The 15,385-nt window shown below is 36.0% G+C and overlaps 1 protein-coding gene across 3 annotated transcripts in view; it reads left to right on the plus strand.

Annotated features, from left to right (window-relative positions):
• LOC139454191 (phosphatidylinositol glycan anchor biosynthesis class U protein-like) overlaps nucleotides 1-15,385 on the plus strand; it is a 94,525-nt gene that overhangs the window by 62,982 nt on the left and 16,158 nt on the right. For all 3 annotated transcript variants that reach the window (XM_071235757.1, XM_071235758.1, XM_071235756.1), the window contains exons 10-11: nucleotides 3,138-3,262; nucleotides 15,060-15,202. In XM_071235757.1, the coding sequence (XP_071091858.1) occupies nucleotides 3,138-3,262; nucleotides 15,060-15,202 (268 nt within the window). The remainder of the gene's footprint in view (nucleotides 1-3,137; nucleotides 3,263-15,059; nucleotides 15,203-15,385) is intronic.

A 15,385-nucleotide genomic window follows, 5' to 3' on the forward strand; every position in this document is an offset into this window, starting at 1 on the left:
AGTCTGGTTGTAACCTGTTTTCAAAATCGTTCATAACTAATTTTGCATCTCTATGCAGTATGCAGTATTATACAACATATGAATAGTATTTCTTTTAAGGATTATTTAAATGTGAACTGTGAACTGTGAGGTTAAATCTATAATAGACATTGTAATTTGTTTTTTTGTGGTTATTGTGATAATATTTTATTGAAGTCATTCTTCAAACACTTACAGAGCTTTAAAATTTGGAATATTTTCATATTTGTAACGCAAAATGATTTATGTTTTATCTTTGTATATATGTCCTCTCGTGTATGAACCAATATTGCCCGAGCTGCCTCCCTTTGTTTTGCTAATAATCAAACGGCAAGCATTGATTTGTCAGCAGTTACACTGTGTGTTTCTAGACGACATCATCTTTTATGTGAATGGGTGGTGTACTTTTACCATTTAAAGCCTTGTAAATAATTGAAACAAGCAAAATGTAAACTTTTGATAAATAAGGTGACATAAATTTAAATGACATCAAGAAAAAACGGTGACAAATGGGTACACAAGTCCATTTTTTTATCTCCCCGTCACAGGCCTAGTTTTGGCAAATACATCTCCAGTTTTGTCATTGTGCTGGTGTTTTGATTAATGCACCTCCAGTTATATAAATGTGTTTATGTTTTGGCCAATATATATATGTAGGAAGGTATAAGCATAATTATCTCTTGGCAAGTCAACTTTATTTATCTTTTTAATTTCATGTGCCATTTAATGTATCAGAGTTGACAAAAATCTTGATAACAAAAATTAATGATAATATATTCACAAAGGCATTCTATATATATACATATATATATATATATATATATATATATATATATATATATATATATATATACAGTATATTTCCATTGTATTATGGGCTGGTGGCCTGAAGTACCGAATAAATTTGTCTGTCTGTCTGTCTAATAGTTTCCCAGGGCCTCTTCCTCCCATCAATCCAAGCGACTGTGGCATAATGTCAGTGTCTTGACAATCTTAGGGTTTGGAGTTTGTGTCGCAGGTGTGAAAATTACACATTCTCTTGACTTTCATTTAAATTCATGTCTGGAATAATGTTAAAACATGTACACATGTCTAGGAATAATCTTAACCAAGTTGGCAATAGAAGAAAAGTGTAGCGTTATTATGGTGAAAGTTGCAGCACTCATGGTACTAAGTGACAAGGAGATGTCAATACATTATTACCCATATGGGCTCAAATATGCAGTGTAATATCCTTTTGATATTTACACAGTGTGCAATTAGTGATTCCCGAAGCTGATTGGTCAGTTGATCATTGTACAACAGGACTTTTTTTTTCTCATCCCATTCATTCACAAATCCATGCCATTCATTCAGATGTTTTACTTGCTACAATTTCACTTATTCTAGATTTGTAAGACAAGAAATATAATTTCATATCAACAACATGATTTCATTTTGGGTTTTTTCATTTTTTCACATGATTTTTTATTTTACATTTAAAACATGACTTATTTTCATTAACCACTCGTACCTCGTGGGTTATTCTATAAGTAGTGGTTCTACAAAACAAATCATGTCAGTGACACCTGGAACACCTAATTAAGTATGCAATATTTGTTTCTTACTTTAAATGTTTAAACGGTATCAATACACATTTAGTTTTCCAGACCAACAACAAACAAAAAATCTAGAGGCATATTTCTCATACTGTATTTTCTTGAGTACAGTACCCATGCAAGCATAATCATATCTCTTAGATGAATGAACAGGAAACTTGGTCAAATGTGAAATTTGTGATAAAACATAAATAGACTGGTGATTTACTATTTCAATTGATACCCTGTTCTGCTTGACATTAAGATTATTGAGACTAATAACAGGATTAACTTGCATACTCCTGTCTGGAGTTACCACACCGCTTCCATCTCATAATAAATAACACATGCAAAAGTAGCTTTGATCTTCCGTAATCTCATCAACAAGCTGTCTCAAAACTTTTCCGATGCAGTTAAAGACGTTGGATACAATAGTTCGTGCGAACCCCAGTTCAAGCCATTGCATGCGAGTTTACCATGACGAATTGCCTTCCTTGGTGTGCCCTGTCTTCTACATAATTGGTGGTAGAAGCAACGACATGTCCGTTTATGATTGTGGAAACCTGCAACATGTACCTTTGCTATCCTTCCCAAACATGAGCTGATAAGTAATAAAAAATAACTGTTCCAATGCATCTCTGAATGTTCAGGTTCAGTGGGAAAACAGTGTGTAGAGTTCCTACACATTATTTTATTAACTTGGCACATTTTATTCTTCTCCCTGAATTTCTAAAATATTTTTTCTCTCTGTATTTGGTATTAAAAGCAAAGCTATTTATGATTATTTAATTGCTAAATGGATAAACAGAAAGCACTGTAGAATATCTAAATGCCTATTATGTTACATCTAAACAATTATCAATGACAAGCATAATATGTGATTCATTATGTCTAGATAATGAGTTATTCCCTTTTTAGATATTAGGATTGACACCCCTAGCTATCTTTGGGCATGCAAATACTCAATATTTTCCATGGAGACCTACAGAATTTTTTCTAAATTTATGTTGCTTTGTGGATATTGTACATTGTTTGTGAAAATAGTGTCTCTGTAATGGGTTTTGGTCTTCTGAATAACAATTTACATGACTACTTGCTCCTTTGATACCCAAGCCACATTAAATATGTTGCTATTTTTCCTTGATTGTTTCTATTTTTGGTCCTTTTTTCACCATACTTATATGTAGTTAACAAACTTAAATAGTAATATATACTACAAAGTAAGTTTAATTTCACTAATGGGTAATGTGTTTCAAGGAGTCAGCTTCAGCAATTTTTTATAGTGATGGTAAATCATGTCATTTGAGGCCTACCCTACTATACGTGGGTGCCACCTACAAAAGAATATAGCATGGTAAGGTATTATTGTTTTTTTTATTTGGTACAAGTATACTATTTGCCTTAGTGAATCAATCGATATACATATTTCCTGATTATAGACACTGACTATAACATAGACATACTATTCACTAGATATTTTTTTTCCAAGGATCAGGGTATTGTGGTTTTGATGTGATATTGATGTAATGTTGTATATTGCAGGGACAGCCCAGTGTTCCAACTGTATATGTTGGTATTCCTCACCAGCATCTTCAAATCCTACCCCAGTTACGCTGATGCAGCCCTCTTCTTGTCTCTGCTGCCGCTATGGCAACACTGCTTCTCATGTGAGTGAAAGTGTCACATTGTAGTTGCCATGTTGAGACCATCATATGTCATGTGTACTAGAAGGTAAGCAGAGTGTCAATATCTATTGACCTTTTACATTTTTTTTTCTTCTTATCAAATTTGCAGTATACAGCCTTCCAAGTTGCAACCTAAATTATCATTTTGAGATCTGTATTTATTGCTTAGTTGCCAGTTGGCTCCCATTAATAAAATGAAATTATCTTGGCAACTAAAATATTTCACATATTGAAAGAAACTGGAGTAGGAAGTCACTTGTCCATATCAACATCATGAATTCCTTGTTTACGGGGTAGTGTAACTCCTTATGGCAATACCAAAGCCTATCTGGCTTCTGAAGCTATCGTCTGTAATGCTACAAGTTTATATATTTCTTGTCATGCGCACTTTTCTCAGTTTAGTTTCACAAAGGTGGCATCCTCAAATCACAGGAGAATATTACAACATATTTTCCTCACAGAATGATGACATGAATGACGTAACCATGACTATTACTGCCAGCAGTCCTAAAAGTCGTTTATTAGATGCTGATGTTGGTGGGCATAGTTGAATCAAAGAATTCATCATTGGGATGTGAGACAACCAAGATTACTTGTACCATACCCGAAAGATTTCAGCCAGTGGGAATGCTTTATATCTTGTGATTATATGCTGTAAATGTATCTGTCTATGGTCTATGAAAGTGGGTGGAGCTTGGTGATAAAGCTTGTTGATTGAAAACAAACTCCCCACTGATTAGCTGTGAGTGACAAATGTCAAGAAATGCAAAAAGGTACACAGTGTACACTCTACTGCAACTAACAAAAAGTTCAGAAATATACCTTTACTACAGAATATTTGCAAGATAAAATCAAATAGAACTAGTAGTTGATAACTTGAACATATATATTTAATGGAAACATAATAATTACAACAGAATACATTTAACATTGGGAAGCTATTTGTTCTTGCTGAGTCATTGTTCCATAAACTTAGATATCAATAAATATATTCTTGTTGCCCTTCTCAATTGACACTTTCTTTATCGAATCGTGGATGCAAAAATACTTGACTCTGGCACTGTCTTTCCGTGGGGCACTGCATGTGGACTCTGGTGGGGTGTGTGGATCTCAACTGGTGATTTAGCATAACTGGTAACTGGGTTTGGGGGGGCTCTGCCAATGCTAGTTCCATACGTAAATTATACGCCCCAACACATACACACACACACCCAACACAGGGGTGCATTTATCCTCACCGACACTCAACATAAGCATTACAAGTATAACATTGATCACAAGAAGAAATACTACAATTCGCAAGCATAATGACATACGTCCAGAAAAGCGCACACAGAATCAAATGAGTGACAAGCGTCTTTGGAACATTTGATCAGTTAGCTTACAAAGAGTATAACACACGTGTTCACATCTGAGTAATGTTATAAATTTCTCGGTTGAAGATAAGTTTTTAAAATCTGGCATACATTCACACATAGCGTTCATTACATCATAACGTAAATCATCATACATGTTACAATCAATTAAGAAGTGGACCTCAGTCTCTACTGAGTTAAAACAAAAAGGGCAAGTTCTATCCTGAAGGGGGACAGGGGAACGACTGTACCTCATTTTTTCAATGTTAATGGGGAGGCTGCCACTGCGTAAAAGTGCCAAATATTTTCTGGTGTTTCTATGGATATAATTTGATAAGACATAGGGCTCAGGCGCTAGATCCTTCTTAAGCAACACTGGACAAAATATCATCCATTCCAAAAAATCCAAAACTTGGAAATACCACCATTCCAATAGGAAATATGACCATTCCAATATTTTGAAAGGTCATATTTCCAAGCTTGAATTTGTTTGGATTTGTTTGGAAATGTTTGGATACAACATGTCATAATCATATCTGTTAAAAGTTGTACAACTTTTGACCTTATGTGAGATTAGTAATGACATGAAAGTGAATAATTAAGAGTATTTTGGCACTATGTACCACGAAAAGACCAAATCATGAGCAAATTTAACTAAAAGAAATTCTGTCATTTAAAGTGGCTACTCTTTATATTTAATTTCTTATCTTCCTTGTCTATAATCATATGACATTGACTTTGAACTTTGAACAATTAAACAAATATTTTGTTTTCCCATACCGACTTACGGTTGTCGTAGAACAAAGACCGTTTCGAGAATATAGAGGGCCTCATTATTATAATTTGAACTAATATACATATGTACATAATAGTACAAGTTATAAATGAATTTTGATAAGTGTTCGTACAAGAATATGAACTTCGAATTATCTCGGAATTATGCGCAACACATAGGGCTGAAAATTTTATAATTGTTCTGGAACTATCTGACGGTAATTCAAAACAGGGAACAAGATTTCGTCAAATGAATCATTGTGCCAGGAATGCAACGAGTTAAATGCTGACAAAATGAATAAACATATCTGGAACAGAGTAGACTGTTCATGTGGACAATTATATGCTACGTCTATTGCCAATGAAGTTTATCAACCCATGTTATAGCATTTGTTTCATATAAAAGATAGAAACCAAATAAATGGGACAATTAGTTGTTATGAATTAGCTTTACCTCTGTGACATATCACACAACTAAATGTGAATATGTTTATCAAATAATCAATTACAGTAATTAACCTAGTATCCTTATTTATACACAATTTAATTACGTATTGGGGTACAATATATAATACACATATACATGGAATGATTTCTTATTTTGTCAATTTAATCATAACCCAAATCATACAAATCAAAGTGTGAAAGTAGTGACTAACTTTATGATCAAGGGTATAAATACTCAATTGTATCTCTTAATCCTAATAGTATAACAATAAACCCTGTGTATATACTGAGCATATTTAGATACATCCGCATCCATGTTGTTCACGCTCCGCTGATCACAGGGCCTCATATGTCTGTATTCTGCTTATGAGCCGGGATGTGCATGAAACACGGGTGTCAAAACAAATATATTTACCAATTATACGTACGGTCAATTAGCCAGTCCAAGAGACAATACCCTGGTTCTACCACCTTTCGGTATAATTACGTCGCATGCCCCTGGTTCACGGTTCGTCTGATCTCCCGTCATAAAACCACGATGTTTATTTACCTGGAGCCTCCGACAGCGCCGACTTCCTGTGTACATGTACGTACATGGCAATAAATGGTTTGACAGTTGTTTGACGGAATCAATCAATAATTATTGACACGGTGATGTAATTAAAATTTGTCACTATTCACAACTCCTATTTTTATTTTTCTATTGTTCAGCTGTATTTTCGACCAGTTTTATATGTATAAAAAATCTTCTCTTGTATTCATAAACCAAACCTAAAAATATTATAAAAGAACAATTGTGTTTTTAAACCGTAAGTTTTCTATTAAAACAACCATGCAAGTAAGATTTCAGCCGTAATATTACTTTAGTCACTCCACAGATTAAACATCTTATATGCTGCAAACGCAGCGAATGTAATGCTACTACGTCACAGCTGCCTCGGTAATTAAGGGCTTGAATGTTTTTGTGAAGGCAGTTAGAGCAGACAAATTTCCCCCCTCGCTGTATAATGACGGTGGCTAACCATATATGTGTATTTTTTCTGTTTTGGGCTTGATTTGATTGTCCTTTGGTGAAAACAAATGTTCAATTGTGAAAGCAAACCCTTTTCCCCTGAACGTTAAAAGACAGCTGACTTTGTTTTTGTCTGAAATATCAACGTTTGGAGTCGTTTATATATTCGGAAATCCATATTATGGTTAATATTTATAATATAATATAGACAATGGTAAAATTCATTATCACAGTTTAAGTGCCATTCACAAAAATATGTAAATCTACTTCGTGATGAATGAAGCATGGCAATAAATGTATGCATCTGATTCTTCATTTGTTCTGTATTCTTTGACGAGAATGAGTTTCGTTAATGATGATCACTCTCACAGATTTTTTGATAAGAGGATAGGACTTTAACTGGAGAATAGTTATAAAAAATATATTTATAAGTATAGGCGGTCTGTGCACATGTGGTGAAACTGATACCTCATTGATTTGCTAATCGGGACTTGGAAATCATAGTCTGTCATTAAATTGATTTTAAAATATATGGTTTTGACTGTAGTACGTCCTGACATCATAATATTATGTTGTAAACAACTTATCTTATCTTATGTTAAGTAAAACAAGTATTGATAACTTCCTGAATTCCAATTGTTCAATGAACAGAATTATTCACAGCTCTGGCGTGAGACAACAATAAATTAGATGTTACCAAAGATTGTCCATTTTATGATCTTAGGCACATGTCGGCGCACTTACATGTGAGCCGTCTAGACGACTGTCTATTTTGTGATTAAATGACAGCTGCCATCCAGCCGAATACTTAATCTTGAGACCTATTAGTTGTCTCATAATTAACCAAAACATTAGCCCAAGAAACCAAACTCTAGCTCGCAAAACACCCCTTACTCACCCCAATTTCCCAAAGAATAACTAACTACCTCAATGAACACCAAACTCAAAACCTTAAACAAAACTGCAAAAAATCAAATATCTTCACCTCTAAACTCAAAATACCCAAAATAGACACAACGCTAGCTAACCAAATAAATAAACAAACCGACCCAAACATAGCTAAAACCACCACACTTGCATACATACACGAAAATTGGCCAAATGGGTGTCACATATACACTGACGGATCTTCAGACCCGATCTCCAACCACAAAGGCTTCGGAGTCCATACCACACAACCAGTTATATCCACACAGTCTTACCGACTCCCTAACAACCAATCTATATTCACGGCCGAACTTATGGGCATGGCCTCAGCCCTGCATAACCAACAATCTAAAAACGACAATAAAATCCTAATTCTCACCGACTCCCTTAGTGGACTACAAGCCCTCCAAAACAAAAATACCAAAAAACGACCTAAATTAATAAACCAAATACTTAAAAGCTCCAACGACCTAACAAAAGCAGGCAAACAAATAACCTTCTGGTGGATCCCTGCCCACGTAGGAATTAACGGCAACGAAAGCGCAGATAAAGCAGCTAAATTATCTCTTAAAATACCAGAAATGAGCCTAAACCTACCCATCTCAAAATCAGAAATTAAAAGTGTAAACAAACAAAAAATAACCAAAAAATGGCATAATCAATATCAAAACTCAAATAGCCAAATCAAAAAAGTGCTCAGAAAACCTCTAGCCAAACCTAAAATCCTACACCCCTCTAAACAAATTGACAGATTAATTACAAAACTCCAAACAGGACACACAAACCTAAATAACCACCTAAAAAAACTTAAAAGACACACCACAGGCAACTGCTCCCACTGCAAACAACCCGAAACCACAGAACACGCACTCATCCACTGCACCCACTACCAAACACACAGAACCACACTACAAACCACCCTCAATCTAAATAAGGTTCCTACTCTAGATGAAATATTAAACCCTCAAAATAAAGTAGAAAACTTCAAGGCCCTAGGCGTATTCCTAATCAAAACAGACCTAATTAAGCGCATCTAAAAACTCATTAATCTACCAATCCAAAATCCAATAAACATACAAACACCCATCTCACCCGGCTCCCTTAGTTCCCTCCTCCACCCACCTCAGCATTTATTCCAAATTTTATGTTGGAAAAAAACAATAACAAAGGCAACAACCAGTCCGGGGAATGGCGTTAGATTAGTGCCCCTTTAATGAGAGTGAACTGGCCATGTGTCATCGAATGGACATCGATCAAGTCGACGACGTTTAGGTTTCTAGCTAGCTTGTAAACCTCCTTTTCCCATGAGCGCCCTCTTTTACTTGACCAAGCATGAATGACATGGGGCAATCTTGTAATTTCCATACTGTTAAGGCAGAAGAATAAATAAAATACTTCTATGCGTTGCTTAGTGACACATGATTTCCAACTCATGTCTCCCCTGGCGGCGACATTTGACGCATTATGTCTAAGGCTGAGGAAAAATTTACATGCTTTGTTATGCAGAATGTTTAACTTTTTATGTTCATACAACCCCAAGATGGAAGCACCATATTGCATAATAGGCTGAACGAAGGATTCATACAATTTAGTGTAAATTGCATAAGTAAAACCACCAGCATCAAAATATTTTGTACATAAAACACCAAAAGCTCGGCTTGCCGATTTAGCCAGTTCATTAATTGTGAACTTAAAGTCCATGTGTTCGTTGAGCCACAAACCAAGATATTTATAATTGTTACTATACTTCAAAAGAGTTTCTCCAATTGAAAAGTTGGTTGTGGAGCAATTGGTATTGGTAGGCCTAAAATAAACAATCTTAGTTTTTGTAGGATTAACTGTAAGTCTCCACTTTTGACACCATTCATTGACCGCGTTTAACATATTTTGCAGTTTATCCTCCGTGGGCGCCAATAATAAAATATCATCAGCATATAACATAATACCAATATTTAAATCATTTACGTCAAAACCACAGTTCATGCTTTTTATATTGGCCACCAGGTCGTTAATGTAAATAGAGAACAATAATGGAGAGACAAGGCATCCTTGCTTTAGTCCCCGTGGGGCCTTAAACCAGGGTGAAAACAAACCATTTACTCTCACAGCACACTTCACATTGCTGTATAAACTTTTAACAGCTTCAAACATTTTTTTTCGTTTATGACATTTTTTAATATTTTAAACCATAAACAATCTCTGTTTACATTATCGAACGCCTTTTCATGTCAATAAAACAGCAAAATGTTGATAATTTTGATTGTTTTCTATTTTTGATTATTGTACAAATGCTGTAGAGGTGATCCAAACAGCTCCTTTCTTTTCTGAAGCCATTTTGCTCCTCAGCTAAAATATTATTTCTTTCGCACCACTCACTCAATCTGGCATTTAAAATGTCTCAATAAATTTTACAGGGTACAGAAATAAGCGAGATACCCCTGTATGACAGAGGATTGTGAACATTGGTGTCAGATTTAGTAATAGGATTAATGATATTCTGTTGCCATGCATTAGGTACTAAACCATTATTAAAACAATGAGTCATTATTTTAAACAATATGTCAATGCAGACAGGATTTTTCAGACACTCAGCAGGAAGATTATCAATACCCGCCGCCTTTCTGGATTTAGCACGTTCTATTGCCTTCTCTACTTCCACCAACATAATAGGGACGTTCAAGGGATCACAGTTTGTTTTATCTTCCTTTGTTATAACAAAATTGGATAATTCATGCACTATATTATCCAGGTGTTCATTATCAAAATTTCTATCAGGGTGTGGGTCGTAACCGTATAAATTCATCATAAAGTCATCATTCCATCTTTCAAGGACAGAGCTAGTATCACAAACAATATTTCCTTTGGTGTCTCTGACCTCTAAGGGCAACTTACCTGTACGGTCGTTAGCTACACCTAATCTACCAATCATTTTCCAGAAATCTCTTGTGTCAGTATTATCAAACGAGTCTGTTTCTTCTGCTTTTCTAGCTGATAGGAACGTTTATATTTTCTATGTAGTTTCTCAAAGTATTTTCTCTGACTAATATATAACTGATGCCTGGCTCGTTACAAGCGCATGTTAGTGTCCACTGACGCTGTAACTCGTCGTTCCAATGTGGTTTACGTTTTTTAACATTATGATTATTAACCGGTTTAGGTTTTGCACATTTATTAAGCTCATGTTGAATAAGAGATGTGAATCTGTCGTAAGCTTCATTAAGACAATTGTGTGCATTCAAACTGGATTCAATGCGTTTGATACAATCTTGTAAACGAACCACATTGTCCTGAGATATCAAGAAATCGTAAGGGATATCTGGTCTATGAGCGGGTCTCTCAGGACGATCTGGGGCAATACCAACAGTGTACCGATCAAAAACATTGATAGCAACTTTGAATTCGAGCACAGAATGATCTGGGATTTTGTCAGGCACAGGAATATTAAGCATAGATATAATACTTGACATAGGTTTAAAATCTGTGAAGTGACAAATGTGCTCGTGCGGTACCACAACATAGTCAACGACCGATCGCGCTGTAGTACACACATACGTAAAGTCGTTACTGTCACCAACCCTCCCGTTCAACATACAGAAGTTGACATCACAAAGAAAGTCGATAAACATAGCTCCATAGTTATTTTCATTGCAGTCAATGACTGACCTGGGATGTATTTTGTCCACTCCCTCAATTTAATCCATTTGAATTCCACATCTAGCATTGAAATCGCCACACACACACAAGATACCTTCATTCTGATATGTGTACACCTGGTGTAGCAAGTCACTGAAGAACAGATCCGGGTCCCTTGCATGAGATGATCCTGCAGGTGGGAGATAGCATGCACATGCACATGCACAGAGGGTGATGTCACGGGCTTCTAATTTTAGCCGTAAAATATCTTCAATTGTATCATCTAAAACTGAGATTTTGAACACATTGGTTAAGCTGTTCTTGATAAGGAATCCTACGCCTCCTGAGCCCCGTTTAGCTTTGTTGTCGACTTGTTTTCTATTATGACCGAACCATTTATAACCCTCAACTTGTATTTGTTCATCGTCGCGTAAAAATGTTTCACAGAGGGAAATGATATCATATTCACTAGCCTTGATGAGATTTTTCTCTGAAAATAGAGTTTTCGTTACTTTTTGTGGACCAACCAGCACAATTCCAATGGCACAGTCGCAAATCCTAATTCTGTACCTTCCTCGTCTGTAGTGACACCATAATCTCTTTCAAGGCACCCAGTAAATATGTCAACAAGATTAGTGCCAGTCCAACAGGATTAACAGGATTAAGTATTCCCCTCTGTCTAGCCATTCATTAACCATAAGGCACAGCCCATCGTGTATCAACCAATCATATTCCATTTTATTGTTCTTATTTTTGTTAAATACATACAGAAACCAAATATTAAGCAAAAGGGATTTGACACTCATACCAAGCAGATCTCTCTCCCACAGCCCAGAGGGTTGTACCGACTCTTTGTGGCACCCTCAGCTATATTTTAAGATATTGTTCATTGTTAATTGTTCTTGTAAATAAAATTGTGATTAGTCTCCTGTGACTCCAGCACTTTGCTGACTAATTCCCCCCAAGAAAACCAGCACGTCATTTGGAAGGATTAGTTCAACCCAACAGAACCATAAAACATACCATAATAAATTCATCAGGTAATGAATTTACAAAGTTGTCGATAGTTGTATAGAAATCAATATAGTCATCACTATCACCCATGCCTCCAAATAGAGTCTAAAAGTGACATATCCCCTCCTTGGGTGTGATTCAATCTGATGTACACAGAAGTAGGGACCAGAAATGACCAGAACTGTTTACTGTGTTCACAGAAGCTACTTCTAATTTATCAACAAACATTTTAACTTCACCATCCATTTTCTCCATACATAAGTCTTTATAATATTTTCAAGCTGATGTGTATTTCTGTTTGACAAATTTACTGTTACTGGAATGAAATTCATGAAGCCATCAACAAGTGGTTGCACGTGCTTCCCAACATTCCTGGTCATACCAGTTGCCTCCCCTTGATCTATTGTTCGCAGGAGTTGTGAGAATCCTACCGCAAGTACTTGTGCAAGTTGTCATCATGTTTGTAAACAATGAAACTGCATTATGAATGTTTAGCTGAGTCAGCTGGAAATAGAAATTCTGTAGAATTAAAGCAGGTTGATTAGTCCATTTAGTAGTGTAATCATCTTTGAAGTCATCTTTCCCAATTTCACCTCACCTCATCCTGAGCCGTGGCCTGGGTTGCATCATTGCTCATCATTAAAAAAGGATGGAACTTACTCTTCTAATATAGATTTGGCTTTGCATGGTTGAATTAAGTGATTGGTGTTTGTTTAAGTATTTTTAAACAAAGATTACATGACTGTCTCTACCAAAATTTGCATCTATCACTGGAAACTTCACCGAAATGTCAATACTGAACTTGCAGTTACAACTCCTTACTCAATGTTAAGAGATGTTTGTTATCTGAACTCCCACTCAGAATTATCTCAAGATTCAGATGTGACAACTTTAGACTAGCAATTAAATGTGGAAGACACTCAAACATTCCACACGAGGAACAACTATGGCTGTACTGCCATGCTGAAAATGTAAACCTTAAAGAGGATGAATGTCATGTGTAATGGTGTGTGATCAATACAATAAGGAAGGGCAAGAATGTTTAGCTGAACCCACCGACAGCTGTGAAGTTTATATCTTTGAAATTCTTGATTACACAGTGTATTGGCCTATTTCTATAAAAAAATCAAAATTCTGTGGCTCTAACGTTTAATGTACAAATTATTTTGATGTGTACATGCATGAAATTTATCCTGATGTGTTATGGGCCTGGAGGCCTTGAATACCGAATAAACTCTGTGTTTTGGTACTTAGTCATGCTCGATCATACATCCATGGTTAGTTCACCTGAGTGAAAGTCATGACCTTATGTCATGGCCTGTTTCTTTGACATAAGTGTTGCATCTTGTGTCGTCTGTCATAAAGGTCTGCTCATCAGAGACCACTGGACAAATGAAGCTAAAACTTAACCTGCTTGTTCCCACGAATAATGACCCCCCAATTTGTTCAAGATGTTCAAATCGGATTTTCATTGTGGCCTTTAGTCAACCACTTTCTTTCATGATGTAAAATTTGGTAAATGTTTAATATTTTGTTAAATTTGTTTGATTTTAGTGTTAGTTTTTAGTATTTATAACGACAATATTTGAATATCAATGATGACAGCAAATTGTTTTTTAACTTTTTACATTTTAAAATTTGACTACCCTTACATACCCAGGTGAGCTACAGTGTCATGGCACTATTTTTGAACATCAGACTGTATTATGTTTTTTGTGCAGTAGGAAAATTAGGACTAGGCAGAACGGAAGTCACCCAAAGTGAAGCTTAGAAATCATCTTAGTGCCAGTTCATCTGAAAGTGACAAATCTGTGCTTTTGCATGGTACTTTCACTTTAATTTCATACCTGAATCAGCCTTATATGTAAACACCATTCACTAACGTAGGATATCACCATAGTAGAAGTTTGGAAATTATGCCATGTCTAGTTTTAGCTATATTAAGAGTGAGTGGTATTATCAGTATATTGGTAAATTGAGATTCATTCTTTCGACGATACCTGTCACAATATCATTTTTTTATGCTTGGTATATCGGGTGATTTCAAATAGAAGTTTTGATCATGTGTTTCAGGTGATACACTATAACACTTGCCAAAAACATGTACCTTCAAAATGTTCCGTAGTTCCAAAATATAGGGGGCACGGGTGGCCCAGTCGTCTAAGGCGCCGCGATTCGCTGTGCAGAGTTGCGTCCCTTGGGCACGCCAGAAACCTATAATTGTGGGTTCGAATCCTGGTTCGCCCCGATTATGTTTCTTGGTTTGTCAGCACCATACCCGTGGGTTTCACCGAAGTGGTAAACGTCTGAGACCTGCATCACTTCGGGCTTTCCTCCCACATTAAGCTGACACGCTGTGATATAACTGGAATACTGTTAAAAGCGGCGTTAAACCCAATTCACTCAGTCCAAAATATAAGTTTTCATTTTGGAGTTCACAAAGTCATCACTGTCCCAGATCATGCATATTTATTGAATGAGTAAACATTATGCTGTACCAGTTCTGTTCAATTTGCTTCTGAATTAAAAATTTAGAATTATACAATGCCTTGTGCATCATAAATATTGTGATACACTCTAAACATCCAATAACCCATCCCTATTCTATGTGTTTCAGATATGAGAAACAAGTTTGTTGTCGGGTGTATGTTCCTTTCATGCTCTGTGGTGGCACCCATCTTGTGGCATCTGTGGATTTATGCTGGTAGCGCCAATGCTAACTTCTACTTTGCCATTACTCTCACATTCTCCACAGCTGAGGTGAGTACACTGGTCTTCCTGTGAGCTGTTTGCCTTGTAGACCATGCATTTAAAGTCATGTGTTGTACAGTCCTGGGATAAAAAAAACCACAAGTTGTGGGAACAGACTTATAGTTAAAATGGGAAAGTCAGGAAGAAATGATGTTTCTAACTCTGTGTGTTGACTGTTCTCTCTTGAAAACA

This window comes from Haliotis cracherodii, unplaced genomic scaffold, assembly GCF_022045235.1.
Source record: "Haliotis cracherodii isolate W230 unplaced genomic scaffold, xgHalCrac1.p SCAF_10, whole genome shotgun sequence".
Taxonomy (NCBI): Eukaryota; Metazoa; Mollusca; class Gastropoda; order Lepetellida; family Haliotidae; genus Haliotis; species Haliotis cracherodii.